Source organism: Poromitra crassiceps (assembly GCF_964638095.1).
Source record: "Poromitra crassiceps genome assembly, chromosome: 20".
NCBI classification, from domain to species: domain Eukaryota; kingdom Metazoa; phylum Chordata; class Actinopteri; order Beryciformes; family Melamphaidae; genus Poromitra; species Poromitra crassiceps.
The window spans coordinates 28,545,570-28,572,845 of record NC_139637.1 but is presented as its reverse complement, the minus strand read 5'-3'; the positions used below and the strand labels follow the sequence as shown (position 1 = coordinate 28,572,845).

The 27,276-nt window shown below is 45.0% G+C and overlaps 2 protein-coding genes across 2 annotated transcripts in view; both read left to right on the top strand.

Moving 5' to 3' along the window:
* Window positions 1–1,193: 1,193 nt before the first annotated feature.
* The window catches only part of LOC310795004 (voltage-dependent L-type calcium channel subunit alpha-1D-like), a gene marked incomplete at its 3' end in the record, with an annotated part of 112,461 nt that continues 86,378 nt past the window's right edge, over window positions 1,194–27,276 (top strand). The window contains 4 exon segments of the mRNA XM_083657026.1: window positions 1,194–1,436; window positions 3,372–3,472; window positions 3,658–3,763; window positions 21,627–21,766. Of these exon segments, the coding sequence (XP_083513152.1) occupies window positions 1,359–1,436; window positions 3,372–3,472; window positions 3,658–3,763; window positions 21,627–21,766 (425 nt within the window). The 5' untranslated portion in view covers window positions 1,194–1,358.
* LOC310794480 (uncharacterized protein) lies at window positions 8,682–11,406 on the top strand (the record flags this gene model as incomplete). The annotated part of the gene is made up of 3 exons (XM_083656462.1): window positions 8,682–9,130; window positions 10,322–10,629; window positions 10,747–11,406. 3 exons carry the CDS (start codon window positions 8,682–8,684, stop codon window positions 11,301–11,303), a joined length of 1,314 nt encoding a protein of 437 aa, XP_083512588.1. The 3' UTR covers window positions 11,304–11,406.

Here is a 27,276-nt window from a genome sequence, read left to right as displayed (position 1 = left end):
CTCTCCTCTCTCCTCTCCTCCCCTCTCCTCCTCTCCTCTGCTCTCTCTCCTCACTCCTCTCCTTTCCTCTCTCCTCCTGTCCTCTCTCCTCCTCTCTCCTGTACGAGCAAACACTGCAAGAGGAAGTGAGCTGGGCATCAATTTACAATGTTTTTGTTGTCAGTTTAAGCAGCTTCTCCAATCTGTACAAACAACACAACTTTACGCTTTCAAATTGCACGCAGTGGATCCACCAACTATAGGCCTATAACCATGGACTGTATATATGGAATTTCAGTTTAGTTTTCATTAGTTATTAAAGGTGGGTTTGATCGTTTAGTTTAGTTTTTATTTTTTGAAAATGCTTAGTTTTAGTTTAGTTTTTATTAGTTTCAGTGTTTGAGTCTTTTTTGCCCCTTTCCTCTTTTTTTGTAATATGGGGTGTTTGTCAGGGGTGAGATTCAAAAAGGTCATAAAATATGATGGATCTAGGGAAATAGATTTCATCTCCACTCAAAATATAGGCTTATTATGTATGAAATACTGTAAACTGACAAAGACTAAAACTAAGGACATTTTCTCTTCAATTTGATTTTATTTTAGTTAGTTTTGTAAACACACAATACCGTTTCAGTTAGTTATCGTTTTTTTGTAAAGCTTAGTTTTTATTTTTATTTCAGTTTATTTCATATTTTTTCAATTCTAGTTTTCGTTTTTTCGTTAGTTTTCGTTAACTATAATAACCTTGACACACACGCACACACACACACACACACACACACACACACACACACACATACACACACACGCACGCACACACAAACATACAAACACACACACAAACACACAAACACACACATGCACAAACACACACACGCACAAACAGTAGGCTACTTGCCTTAAAGCCACGGTTGTTGTCCGTCACGACGACTTATTTTTCGTCTTAAATATTGTGTTTTCAATATGAAGGTTTTTTGTCCTGTCCGATCCTGTCTTTTCTGTTCTCCGGCTGTGTAATTCCGAGTTTCCACCAATAGGCACAGCAGAGAGGGCGCTGTTTCTTTGTGCTGGAAAGCTGAAGAACCACAACAGCTCAGACAGGGAACGCACCTGATCCAAATTTTAAGATCGTCGACTTAAAATGTTCACTTGGAATTGGCACGAAACCTGAATCGGAATGTAACTTCTCTCTCTCTTTCTCTCTCTTTCCAGGTAGTGGCCGTAACGGCTACACCAATGCAGTGGCTGGGGAGGAGGAGGGGGAGGAGGAGGGCGGAGAGGGGGATGGAGGAGGAGAGGAGGAGGAGGAGGAGGAGGAGAAGGAGGCCACGGCGTGGGATGAAGAGCTGGACGGAGAGAAGGAGAACGGAGGACTGAGGATGACGAGGACCGACACCTTGCACTCCACCTCCTCCACGGGCACCCAGAGGAGGAGAGGGGGGCACGCCAAGAAACAGGTGGGGGTCCGGTGAGAGGGGGGCAACCAGCATCTTTAAAGACCCCTTCAGTGTATTTTGTCATTTTTAAGATATTTCATGTGTTGCTGGGTTTTGCCCAGCAAAACGTTGCGTTAACAGAAACCTGCTGATTGATTTAAATTGTGGAGATATCACAAACTTGTTTATTGTTTATTTCTGTTGTAATTCTCAGCAGTAATTGTAACGTTAAAGATATAAACCTGTTAAACACGGTTTGTCTGTGCTTATTTTATGTATGTGTTGATAAACCAATTTAAGCAACAGTGCCAGTACAACCCCAGTCACACTAGCTGCTAGTTATTTTGTGGCCCAACAGGTAAATTAGGTCTCCAAACTAACGTTGGTGAAATTGTTGTTAATTAATGAGATATGAAAGCGTCAAACATGAGTTTTAGCTGTAACCATTTTCTCTTTATGTCAGTTGGTTTCGCTTCGCTCCTATTAACTTGTATGTACATGCAGGCGTTATTGTAAACAAGCATTATGATTCCGTTTATTTGAGTTAATACATTAGTTATCCAAATGAAAACATAGTGTAAATGTGTGTGATTTCGTTCAAGAGATAGTACAGAGATTAGGGCTGGGCAATATAATCGATACGGCAATATATCGCGATATTTTATTTCCCGATACTGTATCAATATTTGGACACCAAGTATCGATATTATTATTATTATTATTATTTTGTATTTTGTATTTTGTATTTTTTTACAATAAGAATACTTTTTATGTCAGTGCGTTCAGTAACACACTCAACACTCAGTAGTTTTGACTAAATTTGGTACACAGTGTGCTGTATCTATAGCTCTATTTTTTAATTTTGAGTAAATTGTCTAGAGTATTGCAATATGTCGCAATATGTATTGTATCTAGAGATGGGAATAGATTAATTTTTTTAATCTAGATTAATCTAGATTAATCCTGGTCATTAATCTAGATTAATCTAGATTAAAATTGGTCATTTGAAGTCTGTCGAAGCCATTCAAAATATGTGTGTGCAACATAAATAATGACTAGAAGTAAGTCCTTGTGAACAGGTTTCTGTTTATTCGGTTGTTCACGCCCCCCCACAGCAGCCAGGATGGGGGAGGCAGACATAAATGTCTGCGCTTACATACCTGTTCCATTCTAAAGTGATAATCATCATGGCCTGCTCAATATAAGTGGACCCTGCTACCAGACAACTTTGAGAATAATAATATATATAATAATAATAATACAGTGGAGCTGCTCAGTGGCCAGCAGATCAGACTGTGGTTGTACTGGACAGCTTCCAGGTATGAATGTGTGTGAATGTGAACAGGGCGCTCCTGAAAAAGAGAGCATTGCTCTCAGTGAGACTCCCCCTGTATAAATAAAGGTAAAAAAAAAAAAAAAAAAATTAAATAGATTAACGGCGATAATTTTTTTATCGCGCGTTAAGAGTCTCGCGTTAACGCAGCCGTTAATGGCGTTAACGATCCCATCTCTAATTGTATCACAATGTATCGTGATACAATCGTATCGCGACCCATGTATCGTGATACGTATCGTATCGTGAGGTCCTTGCCAATACCCAGCCCTAACAGAGATTCTATGCTGTTAGAGGAGTTTTTCCCACTTTACAAGTCAGAAACAAATAAATGCCTTCAGACAGACCTTTTTTAATGTATTTGGTGTTGTCTGAAGTATGTCAAACAGCAATATGAGGCTGTCTTGGCTGCTACCCTGTTGAGGGTATGGGATCAAATAACATAATCATGTTATTTGATACGTATTTCTATTTATAGGAATTGAGCAAAACCAAGCAAGTAAAGTCAAGGAGGGGGGGCAGGCTTTTTCCAAGCTTTGTCTGAGGGGAGGCCCACTGTCTCAGACTTTGAAAACCCCTGGTCTAGATGATGATGATGATGATGGTTTCTTCCTCCTCCTCAGATCCAGGGCAGTAACCAGGTGCAGCGGGCTCCCAGAGCGCTGTACTGTCTGAGGCTCAACAACCCCATCAGACAAGCTGCGCTCCACATTGTAGAGTGGAAGTATCCTTTAATTAACGACCAATCAGCTACCAGCTTTACTAACGATCAGCCTAATGACCAATCAGCTACGAGCTTTACTAACGGTCAACAAAAGCCTATCAGCTGTCAGAAGATTGACAGATAAAAGAATGACGTAATGTTGAGTCTTATGTTGATGTGTTTGTTGTGTCCTGACCTACTCTCAGACCATTTGATGTTTTCATCCTGTTAGCCATCTTTGCTAACTGTGTTGCTCTGGGAGTCTCCAAACCTTTCCCTGAAGATGACTCCAACTCCACCAACCACGACCTGGTGAGTACAACACGTTAACGAGTACATGCTTACTAGGGCTGTGGCGATTCACTTATCTCCCGATTCGATACTATCACGATTCTTGGGTGCCGATTCGATTTATATTGCGATTCTTAAGTATTGCGATTCTACGATTATTGCGATTCGATATTACGATTTATTGTGATTTTTGTTTATTTTTTTCTTTTCTTTTTTGAGTTTGTTTGCTTTTTTACACTAGATTAGAACATGGGAAAAGTTGAATCATACACTAGAGACTGTATATTATATATCATGAGTAGGGCTGGGCGATATAGTTAAAAACAGGGGCGGACTGGGATCATAATTCAGGCCGGGCATTAGATACCAAGCAGGCCAGGCCGATATGGGCCAACGCGCGTGAAATTTGGGCCGTTTGAAGCCAGATTTGGGCCGTTTGAAGTCCAATTTTACAATGAGATGCACCCACTTTAACCCTGAAGTGTAATTATTACTTCAGACTAACTAATAAAGTAATAAAACCACTAGTAAACCAGTAGGCGGCGCCTAGCCTGCTGTTCAGGGAGTGGCCTGACTGCAAGCACCCAAAAAAAAAAAAAAAAATTTTTTTATTTTATTTGCGATTATCGATTCTGGAATAAAAGATCGATCCAAAAAATCGTGACATTAAAAATCGCGATACTTAGGTGAATCGATTTTTTCCCCCACCCCTAATGCTTACACACCACGACCTGGTGAGTATAACACGTTAACGAGTACATGCTTACACACCACGACCTGGTGAGTACAACACCTTACCGAGTACATTCTTACACCACGTCCTGGTGAGTACAACACGTTAACGAGTACATGCTTACACACCACAACCTGGTGAGTACAACACGTTAACGAGTACATGCTTACACACCACGACCTGGTGAGTACAACACGTTAACGAGTAAATGCTTACACATAATGACCTGCTGAGTACAACATGCTAATATCAGAGAATTCATGCTTTTATGCAAAAACGTCTGGAAGTTGAAATGTCACTTTGTTATCATTAAAACCAATGATAAAACAATGGAAACCTGATTTTCAAGACCCGGCCCCGTGACATGCAATACGGACCCCGCTCCGCGAACCCGCACATATGATCAATCAGTACCGCAACCCACCCCGCCCCGCAGACATGAGACCCGCGCCCCGACCCGGAACCGCATATATATAATAACCGTTAATCTGCAGTGCAAACATTTTGTAGTGACCCTAACGAAACTGCCACCGTTTCACACGGGAGGCGAACAGCAGTCTTTTTGGCCGAGACTCGTCAGCTGATGTACGTTAATTAGCTTTTAGCAGCTGCTAGCTGACTAACCAGCTGGATAGCTCTGCTATCAGACGCAGACAGTTACAGCAAGCAAAGTGACTTACCAGCTATTTCCAATATGTCCGGTATAATCCATACTGCCTTTATGATCGCTGTTGCAGGAACGTAAATCCATGTTGGGATGAGACCTCTCCAGTTTCACGGTATCCATCCATGACATGTTGTTGCCTGTTGCTATGAAAACAGCCAGCTAGTATGGTACTATGGTTGTAGTGGAGGCTAACGTTAGCCGTTAGCCATGTATTGTCTCCAATCAATCACCCTGACCCGGCAGCTGAGTTTTGAATGTTTTGTGCAGTCCATAGCGTCACACAATGCACGGTATGCGCATACTTGAAACGATGAAACGGTTATGTAAACAAAGCGGAAAACGTGCATCAGAAACTTTTCTCCTCTTCCACTCAGACCTAGTCTCGGCTCCCAGACGTTTGGTGAGCTGCGCCACCAACGGATTAAGACTGAGAGCTGAGTCTACTCAGACCAGACACACACCCCCTGCCAGACACACCCCCTGCCAGACACACCCCCTGCCTCCATCTGAGTGCAACAGAAAAACATACATGGCTCATACGTCGTCGTTGTTCCACCCGCCGCCCGTCCGCATTTATTAATTTTTACCCGCCGCCCGACCCACCAATTTACAGAAGTGTATTTTTTACCCGCACCCCGCGTTTTTTTGCGGGTACCCGGCGGGGCCCCGCGGAACCCCGACCCGGTGCAGGACTCTGCCCCCCGCTCACAACTTGCATTGACTACATGCACGCTTGAAGAATAGAACGGAAGCTGAAACTATAGCTGCAGCACGCATGCAGCGTAGCTTCAGTGTGGCATGGCGTGCGGCTGGTGTGATCGGTCTCGCCTGTTAACAAGGATGCTGAAATGAAACTGCCTCTGCACTGCATAGCTTCAGCGTTGCTTCAGTGTAGCTTCAGCGTATGGTGTCTTCAGGCTGTAACGATGCGCAAATGATCGTAATACGAATCTTAAAATTGACGGGTGAACTCATGAATACTGTGTGTGTGTATCTGTGTGTTCACATCTGTGTGCATGTGTGTATATTAGAGATACACATTTGATTGTATTTGAACATATTTCTACATGTGTGAATATGTGTGTGTGTGTGTGTGTGTGGGGGGGGGGGGCACTGTCCTGATGATGACATGATGTTCATTTGTAAAATCACATCTGTCTCCCTTTATCTGTGCCAGGGGAGAGGGAGACACACACACACACACACACACACACACACACACACACACACACACACACACACACACACACACACACACACACAGCAAGTGAGAGAGAGAGAGACACACAAACACACAGTGCGTGAGAGAGAGGCAGAGAGAGAGACACAGAGAGCAAGAGAGGCAGAGACAAACAGAGAGAGTGAGAGAGAGGCACAGAGAGAGAGTGAGAGAGAGGCACAGAGAGAGAGTGAGAGAGAGGCAGAGAGAGAGAGAGAGAGAGAGGCACAGAGAGAGTGAGAGAGAGGCACAGAGAGAGAGAGAGAGAGAGGCACAGAGAGAGTGAGAGAGAGAGAGAGAGAGAGGCACAGAGAGAGAGTGAGAGAGAGGCAGAGAGAGAGAGAGGGAGACAGCCCCTGCACACCAACATGGGCAATGAGCGATGTACTCGCTATCGCCCAGTCAGCCCTGCCCCACTGCTACAGTGTGGTTGGCTGCCTTGCTTTATTTCCGTCTTCAATTGGTCGATTTCGAAATGGCCCCTCCTTCCCTCGCTGCCGTGTGTCGCTCACCACCTTGCAAAGCATGCTGGGGTAGCTGGCGTCAAGACATCGCAAACACAAGATAAGAGGAGGGGCCAAAATTGAAATAGACCAATTGAAGACGGAAATACAGCAAGGCATCCAACCAAGCTGCAGCAGCGGGGCGGGGCTTGACAGGGCGATAGCGAGTACATGCAAGTTGATCACGTTTGGTGAGAAGGGGGTCTGAGAGCAAAAAGTCACACTGCTGTTAAAAAAAGACTGAAAATCAAGACAAAATTAAAACATCATCCAAAGGAAAAACTAAACAGTTTGTCTCTGTATGTATTAAAAACTGAATATTTAACTAAATGGGAAAATGACATTGCAGCGCACAGCTTCAGTGCTATTCAATGATCCATTATTAAATTAAATCTGCAAAATACCTAAACATCAAAAAGACAAAAGAAAGAAGGGTTCTATCTAAATGCAGACTCTGGAAACCAAACTCTGGACATTGAGAGAGGACGACATAAGACGTTCTGGCTTCCTGAGGAAATTAGGTTGTGTAAATTTTGTAAACTGCAAAATACAGAGACCGAATCGCACTTCTTGTTTGAACGCCATAAATATGAAGACATAAGAAACAAATCGTACGCTAATTTGAAAAGCACTTTCCAAACTTCTGTTTGGAAAGTTCTAATGAAATGAAACTAGAAGAGAAGAGTCTGTGGGCAGCGGCTGTTTGTCTCAGCCTGTTACAGTCTGAGAGACAACAGCTGCTTATCTTTTATTATGACTACGGTAGATTTTTGTAGATATTTGTACTATGTTGTAAACGGAGCGGGGGGCGGTATTGCTCGACATCACGAAAGTGACACAAAACGTGACACAAATCGGGACTCACACTGCCCGCCCGTCCGTCCAACTAGGCAATTTTATTATAAGGAAGGATTCCAATGAACGTTTCCTTGTCTGCATAAACAATAACTGTAACTGTATCCGTGTGTATAATGCTGTATCTAATGCCAATAAAGTCACTTAGGCTACGTTCATACAGCCATCCTTAGTGCTTGAATCTAATCTTTTCCCCCCTAAGTGACTCAGGCCAGTCTTTTTCATGACTGTGTGAACAGTACAAGTCACATTGAAAGTGACTTTTTTAAAGACGACCTGGGCTACTTTCAAATGTGGAAAAACATCAGATTTGAATCTGATGTTTTGGAATGTGACTCCGGTGTGGACAGACATCTGGCCCATATCTGACTTAATGCTTCATTCCAGAGCGACATTCGTCACTATTCTGCGCTGGCGGGAGGAGGGAGGACCAAGCGGGCAGATTGTGATTACAAACATGGAGGACAGTTGTGAGGGAGCTAATCAGTGGAGGGACAGTGAGGTTTTAGACCTTATTATTAGCAAGAAGTAGCAGCTATTGCTCCACAGAAAGCCATCATTAACCCATTTCAGACGGGATGACGTTCGCGTCATTCTCCCTTTAAAGATGGGATGCCGTTCGCGTCAATATACCTTTGAAGACGGGATGACGTCTACGTCAATTTGTAGTTTAGCTGTAGTTTTTCGCCTATTTCCGGTCTCTAGGCAAATGAAATCATTCAGAAAACACACGTGGGGTCTCGCAATGCATTCTGGGATTGTTTTGGGAAGGAAAAGTTTTTTTTTTCTTCACTTTGAGCGGATCTGTTAGAGCGATGGAGGAAGAAAATAATATTAGCGAAGGAAGCGATTTTGAAGACGCGGAATATTCTGAACATTCCACCGTTGATGAAGAGTTAAATGATGACCCAGTTACAGACCCCGATTGGCAGCCCTTGGACAGAGATCAGTGGGTCAGAACTATGTTTCAGGATGACGATGACGATGAGTCTGACGAAGAAGACCAATTCGAAGGCTTCCATGGAAACTGGGTAACGGAGCAGCGCTGTTACCGTCCTGTGCCGGTCAAAGCGTTCAAAAGGGTGCCCGGGGTGAAAAGCGGTGTTGGCTTACAAGCCGATTCCACACCTCTATTTTCTTTCGAGAAAATTTACACGGAGGAAATGTGGGACCGTCTTGTCACGGAGACGAACCGATATGCCGACCAGAGACGCACAATTCCCCCAGCCAAAAAAGCAGCCAAGTGGACCCCGGTAACAGTGAAAGAAATGAAAACATTCATTGGGCTGTGTCTCGCCATGGGGATAATGAAACTTCCCGTCCGAAGAGAGTACTGGCGGCTATCCAAAAACATCTTCAAAACCAACTTCGGCCAGAATATGTCCCGGGACCGATTTGACGCCATTTGGAGGTAGGCTAAGAACAATAATATTATCCTTGTTATTATAACCATTGCGTGATATAGATGCGCCCCATTGAATAGGATGCGCTATATAAATAATAGTAGTTTGATAGATAAAATGTAACATTAGTACCATTGTTATGATGCCCTAAGGGAAATGAAATATATTGCAAATGTATTAGAGGTGTAGTGGGAGTATTGCCATAGTAGCGAGCTTATACACTGGGGTAAGAAACCCCTGCTGGGCTCGGCTGCTACACCTATTGTGTGTGGGCAAACACCTAGTAGGCCTATTGTTATTCAATTGTCAGGAATGTGGAGAGAATGCGCTTCACTCTTTGCACCAAGACAGACACTGCACTTAGACAGACCCTGTAACCCTCAAGTGTAACTAACCTATATAATGATATAGCCTACAATTTTTCATTTCATCCAAGATGTGTCTACTTGTATATAATATACAATACAATATACAATATTGTATACAATATACAAGACATTATATTGTTTATAATATATTGTAATATGTGTCTAATTACCCCCCCTCCCCTACCCCCCCTCTTCCATCCTCCCCTCTCTCACCTCTTCAGATACCTTCACCTCCAAGATAACAACGCACGAGGCGACCCAGCTGATAAGCTCTGGAAACTGCGCTGGTACCTGGACTTCCTGAACCAGCGCTTCCAGGACCTCTATGAGGTCAACGGCACAGTCAGCATTGACGAATCAATGATCAAGTTCAAAGGCAGGCTTGGCTTCCGGCAATACCTGCCAATGAAGGTACTGCTGATTGATTGATCAAATTGTCTCACCTCTATTTTGCCTATGTAACCTGCATCTTTTGGTAATGTGTGAAATAAACATTCATTCATTCATTCATTCCAGCCAACCAAATGGGGCGTGAAGGTTTGGGTGATGGCGGAGAGCTCAACAGGCTACGTTCCGCACTTCAAAGTAAGGAAAAAAATCAGCACACCAAGAATATGCAAATATGTATTCTGTAATGTGTTGTTATTTGAGTGACCTTTCAAGCACCCAAGGCCCTTCCTCAGACTTGTGTTTCTTCTTGCAAACTCCCCAGGTGTACACAGGACGTGAAGCGGCGCCGCAGACGGGCCTGGCACAGCGCGTGGTGCTGGACCTCGCCAAGCCATACAATGGCACCTTCCTGTCCATTTATATGGACAACTTCTACACCAGTGTAGAACTCCTCCAGGAGATGAACGGCCTTTTCCTGTACGGCTGTGGCACCCTTCGGGCCAATAGGAAGGGGCTGCCGAAGGACCACAGCCTGACAAAGAGGGCTGCGCTGGGGAAGCACGAGTTCCGGGTGGCACAGCAGGATGACCTCACCTTCTGCGTGTGGCAAGACACAAAGACGGTGATGGTCTTGTCCAATCACCATGACCCCAGCGCAACAGGGACTGTAAGGCGGAGGAGAGATGAGACCCACCGGGCTGATGTGGTAGTGCCCGCTTGCCTGGCGGACTACCAGAGCCACATGAAAGGTTTGTTTTACAGATTTATGTTTTATAAACAAAAATTAAAATACTGTAAGCTTATATTCACTGAGGTCATTTGAGTGAAAATGTACGTATGTAAACAGAGTTCCATGTGTGTTCCAGGTGTGGATCTCCTCGACCAGATGATTGGATACTATGGTTTCGATCATCGGTCAAAGAAATGGTGGCGGCGTGTGTTCTTCTGGGGCCTGTCTGTGTCGTGCTACAACGCCTACGTTGCAGCCAGGTCTGTTGGAGGAAGGCACAAACATTACAAGGACTGGCTGGAGACCTTGCTGGAGGAGCTCATCACACCGGTGACAAGGAGGGCCCCTCCTGTGATCCCTCCTCCTTCTCCTCCTCCTCCTCTGTCCCCAGCTTCCAGACCAGCCTCTCCATTTGGCTCTCCTTCCACTCCAGAGAGCAGGGGAGCCTCCCCAGCACCAAGCACATCGAGCAGGGCAGCCTCCCCAGCACCCAGCACGTCAGGAGAAGCCACAGGTCCCCCAATGCACGACTTCGGGAAGGTGTTTGAGAAGCGGAAGCTCTGCAGGGAGTGCCAGTTGTTGCTGGACAAAAAAGATGTAGTAGGCAGTGGGCTAACTGTGTATGGCTGCATACAGTGTGACCTGCCTGTCCACATTGAGTGTTTTGGAAAACACTACAGACATTTTTTGTAAGTGTTTGCTAAACACTAGCTGACACTTTAGACACTTGCCCCTTTGATGGTAAATGGACTGCATTTTTTTTTATGGTTGCAAGGGGACACAAGGGGGCAGTGTGGAGCACATTTTTGATTTTATTTGAGTGGTTTGGAGTGATTTGTTGCTTGTTTTTTCATACGTTTTTTAGTTTTTTAAAAAATTTCTGTGTTTACAGCAATATTTGACAATGCTATTGAATTGTCATACCAATAAACACCTTTTACAAGGAAAGCCACATGTGTCAGCTCTCAAATGCCTTTTAAAGTGTGTTTTTATCTTCTACAGAGGCTGAGATATCACTATTTTAGTAGGCGTTGACATTTCTATGAAAAGTTCAGGATTTGGGGGTCTATTATCAAATCGGACTTAGGTTTTAGAGGCTATTTTTTAGGCGAAAATAGGCTGAAATGGGTTAAAATGTTGGCTCTCTTTCTCCTCTTCCTTCGCCTTCTTCATCTGCTCCTGTATTCGCTGGCTTCCACTGCACAATAACTTGTAAATTAAACTATAAACAACAGATGAAACAACATTGTCAGCTACCATCATGTTTACTGCTGTCTTCTTCTGGGTTTATGTAGAACAGCAGTGTGCTGCGTGTGACGTTATAGTTGTTCTTCTGTGTATGCCGGTCACTTCAGGTCCGCGACCTGTTCACACTGGTGTCTGATATGGGCCTTAAAAGGTCTGTGTGAACAGCCACACAAAAAAATCAGATGTGAGCAACAAGTCAGATTCAAGCACTAAGGATGGCTGTGTGAACGTAGCCTTAGAATTGAGAAATTGAATTGAATTGAGAGGCAGAGAAAGACACATGGAGAGAGAGACAGAGAGGACAGTTTGTATTGGCTCACTCATTTATTTGACGTTTTTGTCATCATCTTCATAATGAGTTTTAATAGAAATGTGTCAGCAGAGATTTCCCCTGAGAAAACCAGATGATAATGAAATGAAGAGTGGAAGGAAGAGCTGTGTGTGCGAGACACGTTTTCAATGTGTGTGCATGTTGTCAATGCATCTGTGCATGCTTTCAATGCGTGTGCACATTTTCAGTGCATGTGTGCACGTTTGCAATGTGTCTGTGTGCACATTATCAGTGTATATGTGTGTGTGTGCACATTATCAGTGTATATGTGTGTGTGTGCACATTATCAGTGTATATGTGTGTGTGTGCACATTATCAGTGTATATGTGTGTGTGCACATTATCAGTGTATATGTGTGTGTGCACATTATCAGTGTATATGTGTGTGTGTGTACATTATCAGTGTATATGTGTGTGTGTGCACATTATCAGTGTATATGTGTGTGTGTGCACATTATCAGTGTATATGTGTGTGTGTGCACATTATCAGTGTATATGTGTGTGTGTGCACATTATCAGTGTATATGTGTGTGTGTGCACATTATCAGTGTATATGTGTGTGTGTGCACATTATCAGTGTATATGTGTGTGTGTGCACGTTTTCAGTGTATATGTGTGTGTGTGAACATTATCAGTGTATATGTGTGTGTGTGCACATTATCAGTGTATATGTGTGTGTGTGTGCACATTATCAGTGTATATGTGTGTGTGTGTGTGTGAACATTATCAGTGTATATGTGTGTGTGTGCACATTATCAGTGTATATGTGTGTGTGTGCACATTATCAGTGTATATGTGTGTGTGTGCACATTATCAGTGTATATGTGTGTGTGTGCACATTATCAGTGTATATGTGTGTGTGTGTGCACATTATCAGTGTATATGTCTGTGTGCACATTATCAGTGTATATGTGTGTGTGTGCACATTATCAGTGTATATGTGTGTGTGTGTGTGAACATTATCAGTGTATATATGTCTGTGTGCACATTATCAGTGTATATGTGTGTGTGTGTGCACATTATCAGTGTATATGTGTGTGTGTGCACATTATCAGTGTATATGTGTGTGTGTGCACATTATCAGTGTATATGTGTGTGTGCACATTATCAGTGTATATGTGTGTGTGTGCACATTATCAGTGTATATATGTCTGTGTGCACATTATCAGTGTATATGTGTGTGTGTGCACATTATCAGTGTATATGTGTGTGTGTGCACATTATCAGTGTATATGTGTGTGTGTGCACATTATCAGTGTATATGTGTGTGTGTGCACATTATCAGTGTATATGTGTGTGTGTGTGCACATTATCAGTGTATATGTGTGTGTGTGCACATTATCAGTGTATATGTGTGTGTGTGCACATTATCAGTGTATATATGTCTGTGTGCACATTATCAGTGTATATGTGTGTGTGTGTGCACATTATCAGTGTATATGTGTGTGTGTGCACATTATCAGTGTATATATGTCTGTGTGCACATTATCAGTGTATATGTGTGTGTGTGCACATTATCAGTGTATATGTGTGTGTGTGCACATTATCAGTCTATATGCGTGTGTGTGCACATTATCAGTGTATATGTGTGTGTGTGCACATTATCAGTGTATATGTGTGTGTGTGCACATTATCAGTGTATATGTGTGTGTGTGAACATTATCAGTGTATATATGTCTGTGTGCACATTATCAGTGTATATGTGTGTGTGTGTGCACATTATCAGTGTATATGTGTGTGTGTGCACATTATCAGTGTATATGTGTGTGTGTGCACATTATCAGTGTATATGTGTGTGTGTGCACATTATCAGTGTATATGTGTGTGTGCACATTATCAGTGTATATGTGTGTGTGTGCACATTATCAGTGTATATATGTCTGTGTGCACATTATCAGTGTATATGTGTGTGTGTGTGCACATTATCAGTGTATATGTGTGTGTGTGCACATTATCAGTGTATATGTGTGTGTGTGCACGTTTTCAACATGCACAGTACATGTACATGTATATCAGTGGCGGCTCCTGAGCTCGAAAAATTTTTTGGACGTTTTTTTTTCTCTTTTGCAGTTTGAAGACAGATTTAGAGGAATATCTCATTTTAATTTAGCATTAGGATTATACTTTTGTGATGTCCACTACTGTACTGCTGACATTAGCTGTCATAAAGACAGTGACTATCAGCTACTGTCATCAACTCTACCAACTTACTCGTTTAGTTCCAGTAGTACATTCCATTGCATGGAAGGGAAAGTTATGCCAAATCATCAACTTTTAAGTGTTATTTACACATGCTAGGTTGACATGCTTGGTCTCAATCAATTCCTTATCTCTTCCACTTTCATACGGTATAGAGATCATCACTCTAGCTTAGAAAATGGCCAAATACAGTTTAATGTGGGAGTTTAAGGTTGCTGTTTTTATTAGCAAAATGGCAGGCTATGCAGCATGAAACAATATACCGTAATACGAAAAAATGTTCGGAGGGAGGGGAACTCATTGGAATAGCGTGATCCTCCCACATGCTATGGGGGGTTGGTTGAATAAATCAATTGATTGGTAGTGATTGGTGAGGGCAGTTGAGGCTTCACTGTTCCCTGTGAATTGCATGTGTTTTTCAACCAATCATAGATTAGCAGCATGAGATAAATTTACCATGCCCCTGAGGGCACAGACAGACCTCTGTCTGCATGGCGCTCTCCTTTCCATCAGTGCCCTACAGGTGTCACTGTTGAGGCATTTTAAGAATATCATGAATACCATGAATTGTATTAATTATTTCATTAAAAATATATATTATTATATAAAATCCCCCATCTCTTCTAATAAATAAGGGAGGTTCATCCTCCCTTGCGTACATTAATAACCTCCACTGAATTGTATTATGTAGTTTTCTGTGTGTCTGTGTGTGTGTGTGTGCACATTTTCAGTGTGTGGACGTTTTCAATGTTTTCACTCTAATCTGCCTCCCTCTCTCTCTGGCTCTCAGGAAAGCCACCTGCTGCATCATTGCATCTAGATTACCGACTCACTACCTTCCATCAGCTTAATTAACACACACACACACACACACACACACACACACACACACACACACACACACACACACACACACACACACACACACACACAGAGGAGCCCAGGTGACCTCTGGCAGGCTGATCTCTGGTCAAGATTTCCCTTGTCACTGATCTGATAGTTTGATTGATTACCGGTTGATTGAGTTGATCACTGTCTGCTTGTGGGACGAGCAGAACCTGAACTGATTCTAATGAAACGCTATAGACCCTTTTCAAAGCGGCCATTTTGTGTCTCAAAGGTAGGGTAAACACTGGTGCAACCAAAACATGAATGAGGGCCCCGGCACTGGAACACCTACAGTAAATGGAATGGAAGTTGGAAACTATCATTAATGTTTTGGTTTCACCAGCTGTGTATACCCTGCCTTTGAGACATAAAGTGGCTGCTGTGAAAAGGATCTATATGCAGGAACATGTCAAGTCAAGTTTATTAGTACAGTTTATTTGTACGCTAAAGAGATGCATGCTGTTACGTTCCTTTATAACCATAACATTTAGTGACGAAGACGGCTGAATTCTCGCTCTGCGTGGTGAGCCCCCGGTGCCGTGGAATACCCCTGCGGGGGATTACCGACCTGAGTGCAGCGAGGAAGACAGCTGGATACCTTGAAACACTGCCTGGGCACAGAGGGACATCGTGTATTCGGGACACTCGTAATATAGCGATGACGTTAACGTGCTGGTAGGACACTCCACGCCACAAAGCACTTTACTATGATAAGAGATCAACTCATAGAACTCGACAACATGGAAAAAGGAAGTTGCTCTAACCTGATGATCTCACACTGGCAAGGGCACATCTTTTTTTACTTACCACACGTTTTCAGAAGGCAACCAATCAAATGAGTTTGGGGCGTAGTTTCATTTAAAGTAGGTTGCCAAAAGTATACACACGTCCTGGTCGCTGCACTAGCGTCTCCTCTGGCGGGAATTGGTGGGAATAGCGTGATCCTCCCACGTGCTCTTGGGTAAAAAGAAGCGGCTGGCAACTGCGCATGTGTCGGAGGAAGCATGGTGCTAGTCTACGGCTCTCCCCAGATCAGCAGAGGGAGGATCAGCGACCGGGGCAGCAGGGGAGACATTGGGCAAAATACAATTGGGGAGAAAATGGGGGGAAATCTGAAGAAATAAAAGTACGGGGGGCGGGATCTTCAGATGGTCAAATTTCAGGATCCACACCATGGAGCCAGCAGCTACGCCACATCCCCCTCTGTCTGCGTGATGAGGTGTCAGCAGACCTGCAACGCCTCCAGGAGGACATCGTTGAACCCATCAATGCTATCAATTCTGTCCTGTTCCATGGCGCAGGGTGTTCAGCAAGTTGGATCTTCGCTAGGGCTACCTTCCCCCCTTCTTTGCTAGGGCTAACTAAGTTCCCCAACACCACAGCAGTCACAACCTCACTGCCTTCATCACGCATGCTGGGGTCGCTTGGCGTTTGGGTTGAGCTCCGCCCCCATCTGTTTCCAAAATGTAATGGTGTCCATCCTCGCAAGGATCCCAGGCCTCTCCATTTATCTGTATGACATCGTGGTCCATGGCCCCACCCTCGAGGTCCATGTCGCACGTCTCCACAGGGTGATGGAGGCGTGGCCAAACACCGCCTGACGCTCCGCGGTGAGAAGTGTGTGTTTGCAGTATGTGGGTTAGCACCTCTCAGCTGAGGGCATCTCTCCACTCCATACCTACACAGAAGCTATCCACAGACGGCCAGAGCCCACATCGGCTGCCAATGTCGCCTCCTTCTTGGGTATGAGCCCTGCATCGCATCTTCAAGAAGGATGAACCCTGGGTCTGGACGCCTGAGTGTTCAGTGGTGGTGCACCTCCTGAAGACACAGCTCACCTCTCCGCTTATCCTCACCCACTTCGATCTGACCAGTGCCGCCATCGTAACGTGCGATGCCTCTGCTGCTGCTCTGTCCTCCCCCAAATACAGGACAGAGTGGAACGTCACATCGCTTATGCCTCAAGGGATGGACTCTGCAGCAGCACAAATCCCCCAGAGTCCACCTGCACCAGCAGCACCAGCAGTGTGTGCGTGCACGGGGCGTGTGTGCGTGCACGGGGCGTATGGGCGTGCATGGGGCGTATGGGCGTGGATGGGGCGTATGGGCGTGGATGGGGTGTATGGGCGTGGATGGGGTGTATGGGCGTGGATGGGGCGTATGGCCGTGGATGGGGCGTATGGGCGTGGATGGGGTGTATGGGGTGTATGGGCGTGGATGGGGCGTATGGGCGTGGATGGGGCACGCACGGGGCGTGTGTGCGTGCACGGGGCGTATGGGCGTGCATGGGGCGTATGGGCGTGGATGGGGTGTATGGGCGTGGATGGGGCGTATGGGCGTGGATGGGGCATGCACGGGGCGTGTGCGTGCACGGGGCGTGTGTGCGTGCACGGGGCGTATGGGCGTGGATGGGGCGTATGGGCGTGGATGGGGCACGCACGGGGCGTGTGCGTGCACGGGGCGTATGGGCGTGGATGGGGCACGCACGGGGCGTGTGTGCGTGAGCGCGAGCAGGTTGAAGGCTTAGTCGTGAAGTAGGTTGATGCGCTTGCACATTAATGTCGTAAAACTTGCATGGAAGAGCCTAACAGCACGATGGCTCTAAATAAATCTCAGTCAGCATCATTGCAACAACAACCACCATGTTTTTACACACACACACACACACACACACACACACACACACACACACACACACACACACACACACACACACACACAGTGTAGCCTACAAAACCCCTCATTTGATATGATCTGACATCTACACCTAGGCTTCAGCACATACTGACATGATCTGACATCTACACCTAGGCTTCAGCACATACTGACATGATCTGACATCTACACCTAGACTACAGCAAATACTGACATGATCTGACATCTACACCTAGGCTACAGCACATACTGACATGATCTGACATCTACACCTAGACTACAGCACATACTGACATGATCTGACATCTACACCTAGACTACAGCAAATACTGACATGATCTGACATCTACACCTAGACTACAGCAAATACTGACATGATCTGACATCTACACCTAGACTACAGCACATACTGACATGATCTGACATCTACACCTAGACTACAGCAAATACTGACATGATCTGACATCTACACCTAGACTACAGCAAATACTGACATGATCTGACATCTACACCTAGACTACAGCAAATACTGACATGATCTGACATCTATACCTAGACTACAGCACATACTGACATGATCTGACATCTACACCTAGACTACAGCAAATACTGACATGATCTGACATCTACACCTAGGCTACAGCAAATACTGACATGATCTGACATCTACACCTAGGCTACATACTGACATGATCTGACATCTACACCTAGGCTACATACTGACATGATCTGACATCTACACCTAGGCTACATACTGACATGATCTGACATCTACACCTAGACTACAGCAAATACTGACATGATCTGACATCTACACCTAGACTACAGCAAATACTGACATGATCTGACATCTACACCTAGGCTACAGCACATACTGACATGATCTGACATCTACACCTAGACTACATACTGACATGATCTGACATCTACACCTAGGCTACATACTGACATGATCTGACATCTACACCTAGACTACATACTGACATGATCTGACATCTACACCTAGGCTACATACTGACATGATCTGACATCTACACCTAGACTACATACTGACATGATCTGACATCTACACCTAGGCTACATACTGACATGATCTGACATCTACACCTAGACTACATACTGACATGATCTGACATCTACACCTAGGCTACATACTGACATGATCTGACATCTACACCTAGGCTACATACTGACATGATCTGACATCTACACCTAGACTACATACTGACATGATCTGACATCTACACCTAGGCTACATACTGACATGATCTGACATCTACACCTAGACTACATACTGACATGATCTGACATCTACACCTAGGCTTCAGCAAATACTGACATGATCTGACATCTACACCTAGGCTACATACTGACATGATCTGACATCTACACCTAGGCTTCAGCAAATACTGACATGATCTGACATCTACACCTAGGCTACATACTGACATGATCTGACATCTACACCTAGGCTTCAGCAAATACTGACATGATCTGACATCTACACCTAGACTACAGCAAATACTGACATGCTCAGAATTTAATTGCCCAATATTAGCGAGTGATCCACTTACTTTTTTCACTTCTGTGTGGCACTTAGCAGCACTGCAGCTGTTGCGAGCCTGGCATGTCCTCAGTAACGCTGGTAATGAACATTAACCTGGCGTGGTGTCCTCAGTAACTGGTAACTAACAGCATTCACTTTATTTTCTGAAATGTTTACATTCTGCTGCTTGCTGCTATTTGTCAAGTCACGGACGTGAAGTGGATTTGGAAGATCCGGTCCGTGAGGAGGAATTTCACAATAAAAGCACTCCTATATATCCTAAATAGGCTATATATTTTCATAGTCTCTCTTAACACATTCTACCCATATTTATAAAAGAGTTCATACTTTGTTTTTGTTTTTAATGATTTATTTTTATTTTTTAAAGTTATTGCCAAGTGAAAATCAGAGGGTTGCATCAGAAAAGTGCCCCCCTGGTGGCGGCTGCAGCCCCGGCAGCTCCCCACTTCCCTCGTGTGGGCGTGTGTGTTTGTGTGTGTGTGTGTGTGTGTGTGTGTGTGGAGAGAGAGAGACATACGTGGTGAGTTGTGTGTATGTAGAGAGAGAGAGGTAGTGTTGAGTGAAGGTAAAGCAAGAATGACAGAATGGGATCAGAGATGGCTATCTGAGTGCAGTGTGTATGTGTTTGGGTTGGGCTGTGTGTGTGTGTTACAATTGTGTGTGTGTGTGTGTGCGCATATGTCCATGCGTGTGTGTGCATGCGTGCGTGCATGCGTGTGTGCGTGCGTGCATGCGTGTGTGTGTGTGTGTGTGTGTGCTTGCAGAGGAGAGATGATTACAGATTGGTAATCCTCTGAAATGCTCACAAATTCACACACACTGACCTACAAACAGAACGTGTCACACACACACACACACACACACACACAGAGAGCATGTGTGTACGGTAGTTTGGCAGCTGTAGAACAGAGAGCGCTCAGGGAACATGAGTCATGAGGACACACTGTGATGTCATTAGACAGAGACACAATGTGATGTCATCAGACAGAGACACAATGTGATGTCATGCACATGTGACAAGTTAGCCCTGAAGCCTTTCTGGAAGAAGGCCTTTCTGCTTCTTCCTGAAAACAGGTTAGCCCTCGTTCACACAGGACGCTGAACGTAAGCAGAACTGAAGCTTGAAGCAGCACAAGCTGAACGTACGCCTTGTTGTTCACACAAGACGCCTTGTCTTTTCCTCTCAGCGTCTACTCTCGCACCTTGAAGCCGCCCACAACTCCCATTGACTTCATGCCTCACGGCTTCACGGCTTCAGCGTGACACTTGGAAATTCAGAGTCAGTCCTGAGTGATCGCTTCAGCGTGGCGTGAGCGTGGCTTCGGCACGGCGTCAGCGTGTGAACGGCTTCGCCTGTTAACAAGGACACCTAAATGAAACTTGTGGGTTCAGCGTAGGTACAGCTTCGGTTGAGCGTTGCTTCGGCGTCCTGTGTGAACGGGGGCTTAGGGTTTTCTTACCTAACCACGACCACAACCACATTGTTGTACTTGCCTAAACCTAAAGTCTAACCCTAATGTTTGATAAAAATGTGTGTGGTTTGACCAGGAATCAAACCCCAGTCCTCAGATTGGAAGGCAAGCAGGAGTGAGCACACCCTGAGCTGCACTTTTTTCACACCCTAACTCTAATTACTTGCTGCACGTTTTCAGGAAGAAGCAGTTGCGGCAACCAATCAAATGAGTCTGGGCGTGGCTTTCTTACAGAAAGGCTTCAGGACTAATGGTGTATTCTTTTGAAAGTTGGGTGTTGGAAGTTCGGACGCTATTTCCGTGTTGTGCTCTAAATGCCTTCTAGTGCATTTTTGTGCAAAAACATGCATGCCTACAAACATGGATGGGTAGCGGGCTACCGTATGCTTCTATCAAGCAAATCAACTGTATGGGAATCGAAATAGCAACTAAAAGTTTTTTCACACAAAATAGCTGCTGTGAAAAGGGTCTATTGTGCCTTTGAAATAATTCAGTCAAGAAAATCATTTTTGGAATTAATATTTCATTGTGAGGTTGACATTTCAAATGTTTGCATTTGAAATCCAATCCCTGCTGGTACCTCCACAGAGCTGGTGTTTCTGTGGTTCTCTGGTGGAGTTAACTGGGGCCGTGTTCTTCTCTCTCTCCTGGCCTCAGGAACAAGTGGAGTATGTCTTCCTAATCATCTTCACCATCGAGACCTTCCTGAAAATCCTGGCCTATGGGTTGGTCATGCACCCCAGCTCCTATATTCGCAACGGCTGGAACCTGCTGGACTTCGTCATCGTCATCGTCGGGTGAGAACCAAATGACGCGCTTCTCTGTGTCCTCTGCTGCTCTCTGCTTGGGGTGAAGCTGTCTGGAGAACGAGCTGTCGAAAGTAAATCTGACATGAACTGAAGCTAACCAAGGAGAGAGCGTGGCTTCTGGCCTGCAGCTAAAACACACTTTATGTGATTTTGTGCTTGTTAAAGGAGAACTTCACTGAAATACAATGCTGATTTATTTTGCATGTGATCTCACACATAACCAAAAACTGTGAACAGTTTTGCAGGCATTCATTTAGTTTGACAGTTATTGAGTCAATTTGAGTTAAGTTGTGCAACAGTGACACAAGAGCACAAGTGACACAGTAAGCCAGCATTTTGTGTGTGCACTCTACGGCAAGTTTACTGCCCAACCAAACCAGGCAGGGGTCAGACAAGGCAGAGTTCATATAAGGTCAAACTCTTGTTTATTATTTGTCACAATCATAGACTGTATATATTATCTGGATGAAGTGAGCCCATTCAATCTCCTGCTTCCTGGTAATATTTGATTGGATGAATGGGTTTTTCTGGAGCATTGTGGGAGATCTGGTACTGCAGGAAGTATCGTCTGCCTGGCTTGTGTTCCTTGTCAAAGTCAAAAGTCAATTGTATTGTCAATCACTACCATATGTACAAGACATAAAGAGCATCGAAATTCCGTATATCACGATCCACGGTGCACTCAATATACAGATAGGAGACAACAAATGACATAAAATACGAAAATAAAATAGATAAAAAGCATACAATAAATAACATACTACCGTAGGGGTCATAATAAGGTCACTGTAATCACTGTAATAAAAGTCAGATAGTGCAAATAGTGATGGCAGAAAAGTGTAATAAAATGAACAAATAGTAATTTTGCATAAAGTGACTGGTGCTGAGTGAGGATATGGGTTCAAGTCCAGACTGGGGGCAGAGGGAAGAGAGGGGGGAGAGTTTATCAGCCAGGTGGACAAAGCTGTTAGCTAGTCTGGTGGTGCGGGCCCGGAGGCTCCGATATCTTCTCCCAGACGGAAGCAGGCAGAAAAGTCCATGAGAGGGATGGGTGGGGTCGCTCACAATGTTAGTGGCTTTGCGACCCAGGAGAGTGTTGTAGATCTCCAGGAGGGAGGGGAGGGAGGCACCTATGATCTTCCCGGCTGCTTTCACGATGCGCTGCAGGGTCTTCCGGTTGGCAGCAGTGCAGCTACCAAACCAGGCTGTGATGCAGCCGGTCAGGATGCTCTCTATGGTCCCCCTGTAGAAGGAGCACATGATGGGAGCTGAGGCTCTGGCTCTCCTTGTGTGTTCCTTCTTGTGTTCTGTACATCCATGGTGTGAGCCTCCAGCCTGTTAGCTGCTGATCAGCCTCCACAAAGTAAATCCGATTTCGAAATATGTGTTATTTTGATAAACTGGCCTCACACCGAGAGCAATACAGTTACGTGTGTCTACTAACATTATTAAAACATCATAAAGATAACATTTGTGATAGTTTGCTAAATTACTATATGCTAATCTGCTAGCGAGCTATCTGACAAGCTTCTTCTTCTGCTTATTCGAATAGCTTTCCGGCAGACTAGATGCCTTGCGGCACATTGCTGCTTCTATCGGTCGGAAGTATTACAGTTCTATCTAATCGTCTATTAAACTCGAAATGGGACCATAATTTAGAAAACGGAGGACAAGAGAGCATGAAAAAGACTTGAAATTGTTGATTCAGACCATAAACTAATAATCACATTGACATGCATTGCAGTGTAATTCGATTCTGCAGTACGCACGCCGCCCCCCACTGGCCATTCGAAATAATGCAATTTCCGGGTTGGCCGAACAGAGACAGGCTGAATGAACATGCTTAGAGGTGCTATGGAATTTGACCTCCGCATTCTCCCATCCTGGCTCGTCCTCCATGATCAGGCCAGGTGCTCGTCCTCCATGATCAGGCCAGGTGCGGTGGGCAGCTGCAGTGAGGCGCCCGGGGACCAACTTCTTCCAAACGCCACTGGTCAGACCATCTTCGGCGTGCTTTTAGTGGGGGTCCATATTGATGTTATATGGAGGAGCATGGGGAGCACGGGGAGAACATGCAAACTCCACACAGAAAGACCCTTTTTCACAAGATAGCCCACCTGGGCACCAGGCACCGAAGGCATGGAGAGACCCCTAGCCTGCTTAAAACCATCCGGTTTGGTTCTCTCTCTGGACTCCAAGCTGTCATTTCAGTGGGTGGAAGGATCAGCCACTCAGCGTCAGATCCAGTCAAATCCAAAATCCACTCGGAAGAATGGCAAAAACGTCTTTTCTGCTGATGAACCCTGCTGGTGCAAGAACTCCTGTTCTTGTCTAATTGTTGGATTATTGGATCTATTTCTGCAATAACTGCATTGATGGCTGTGTAAACTCGATGAACGTTGACATTACTGCTCGAGCCGGAGAGCTATAGAGGTATTACTGTTTTGCCAGCATGTCAACTATGAGGCAGGTCCCTGATTGGCCCGTATACGTACACTTTGTAGTTTGTGAAAATGCCTGCCCCCTGCTGGAGTCCAGACGGAACCGCAGAACCAAACTGAAGGTGAGTTCACGTGACCGGATGATTTGAACCAGGCATACGAGACCCCAAGTGCCAACAGCGTGCCAGGCGGGAATCGAACCCACAGCCTTAGATAGATGCCTTCGATCTGTGTGGGAATGCCCACAAAATGTTATACGGCTGGCGCGTGAGTGGGGTAAACCCCAAATGCTGAATGGGGAGAACGGGGGGGATTTACCCCACGCTGACCACACCCCCAGTCAACTACCCCAGCGTCTGAGACATTGACTGTATCTATAGATTGGAACATCATACAGAGTGGGAGTTCTAGGGGTTGGTAGGGGGAGTGGCTGGCGGAACGTCACTTCCTGCTTCAGAACTGTACCAGAGATTTTCATCATTTATTTTCCCATAGACATTTCGTAAAATGCTTATAAAAATAGTTTTACTTGTTCAAACCAAACGCTTCAGATATATTTAGAATCAGGAGAGACCACATAACATATTTCACTTGGACCAAAACGTAAAAAATTGCGGATTTAAAGAAAAAACAAAAACGATGTTGTTGGTTTTTGGGTCCGAGTGAAATGTTCTATGTTCTCTAATCTCTCCCGATTCTAAATATATCTGAACCGTTTGGTTTGACAAAGTAAAACTATTTTTATAAGCATTTTACGAAATGTCTATGGGAAAATAAATGGCGGAAGAAAATCTCTGTTACAGTGCTGAAGCGGGAAGTGACGTTCACTTTGCCTCTCTATACTCTTCTTCTTCTGTTGTTGCAGGCTGTTCAGCGTGGTCCTCTCTATACTCTTCTTCTTCTGTTGTTGCAGGCTGTTCAGTGTGGTCCTCTCTATACTCTTCTTCCTCTGTTGTTGCAGGCTGTTCAGCGTGGTCCTCTCTATACTCTTCTTCCTCTGTTGTTGCAGGCTGTTCAGCGTGGTCCTCTCTATACTCTTCTTCTTCTGTTGTTGCAGGCTGTTCAGCGTGGTCCTCTCTATACTCTTCTTCCTCTGTTGTTGCAGGCTGTTCAGCGTGGTCCTCTCTATACTCTTCTTCTTCTGTTGTTGCAGGCTGTTCAGCGTGGTCCTCTCTATACTCTTCTTCCTCTGTTGTTGCAGGCTGTTCAGTGTGGTCCTCTCTATACTCTTCTTCCTCTGTTGTTGCAGGCTGTTCAGTGTGGTCCTCTCTATACTCTTCTTCCTCTGTTGTTGCAGGCTGTTCAGCGTGGTCCTCTCTATACTCTTCTTCCTCTGTTGTTGCAGGCTGTTCAGTGTGGTCCTCTCTATACTCTTCTTCCTCTGTTGTTGCAGGCTGTTCAGCGTGGTCCTCTCTATACTCTTCTTCTTCTGTTGTTGCAGGCTGTTCAGCGTGGTCCTCTCTATACTCTTCTTCCTCTGTTGTTGCAGGCTGTTCAGTGTGGTCCTCTCTATACTCTTCTTCCTCTGTTGTTGCAGGCTGTTCAGCGTGGTCCTCTCTATACTCTTCTTCCTCTGTTGTTGCAGGCTGTTCAGTGTGGTCCTCTCTATACTCTTCTTCCTCTGTTGTTGCAGGCTGTTCAGTGTGGTCCTCTCTATACTCTTCTTCCTCTGTTGTTGCAGGCTGTTCAGCGTGGTCCTCTCTATACTCTTCTTCCTCTGTTGTTGCAGGCTGTTCAGCGTGGTCCTCTCTATACTCTTCTTCCTCTGTTGTTGCAGGCTGTTCAGCGTGGTCCTCTCTATACTCTTCTTCTTCTGTTGTTGCAGGCTGTTCAGCGTGGTCCTCTCTATACTCTTCTTCTTCTGTTGTTGCAGGCTGTTCAGCGTGGTCCTCTCTATACTCTTCTTCTTCTGTTGTTGCAGGCTGTTCAGCGTGGTCCTCTCTATACTCTTCTTCTGTTGTTGCAGGCTGTTCAGCGTGGTCCTCTCTATACTCTTCTTCTTCTGTTGTTGCAGGCTGTTCAGCGTGGTCCTCTCTATACTCTTCTTCCTCTGTTGTTGCAGGCTGTTCAGCGTGGTCCTCTCTATACTCTTCTTCCTCTGTTGTTGCAGGCTGTTCAGCGTGGTCCTCTCTATACTCTTCTTCTTCTGTTGTTGCAGGCTGTTCAGCGTGGTCCTCTCTATACTCTTCTTCTTCTGTTGTTGCAGGCTGTTCAGCGTGGTCCTCTCTATACTCTTCTTCCTCTGTTGTTGCAGGCTGTTCAGCGTGGTCCTCTCTATACTCTTCTTCTTCTGTTGTTGCAGGCTGTTCAGCGTGGTCCTCTCTATACTCTTCTTCCTCTGTTGTTGCAGGCTGTTCAGTGTGGTCCTCTCTATACTCTTCTTCCTCTGTTGTTGCAGGCTGTTCAGTGTGGTCCTCTCTATACTCTTCTTCCTCTGTTGTTGCAGGCTGTTCAGCGTGGTCCTCTCTATACTCTTCTTCCTCTGTTGTTGCAGGCTGTTCAGTGTGGTCCTCTCTATACTCTTCTTCCTCTGTTGTTGCAGGCTGTTCAGCGTGGTCCTCTCTATACTCTTCTTCTTCTGTTGTTGCAGGCTGTTCAGCGTGGTCCTCTCTATACTCTTCTTCCTCTGTTGTTGCAGGCTGTTCAGTGTGGTCCTCTCTATACTCTTCTTCCTCTGTTGTTGCAGGCTGTTCAGCGTGGTCCTCTCTATACTCTTCTTCCTCTGTTGTTGCAGGCTGTTCAGTGTGGTCCTCTCTATACTCTTCTTCCTCTGTTGTTGCAGGCTGTTCAGTGTGGTCCTCTCTATACTCTTCTTCCTCTGTTGTTGCAGGCTGTTCAGCGTGGTCCTCTCTATACTCTTCTTCCTCTGTTGTTGCAGGCTGTTCAGCGTGGTCCTCTCTATACTCTTCTTCCTCTGTTGTTGCAGGCTGTTCAGCGTGGTCCTCTCTATACTCTTCTTCTTCTGTTGTTGCAGGCTGTTCAGCGTGGTCCTCTCTATACTCTTCTTCTTCTGTTGTTGCAGGCTGTTCAGCGTGGTCCTCTCTATACTCTTCTTCT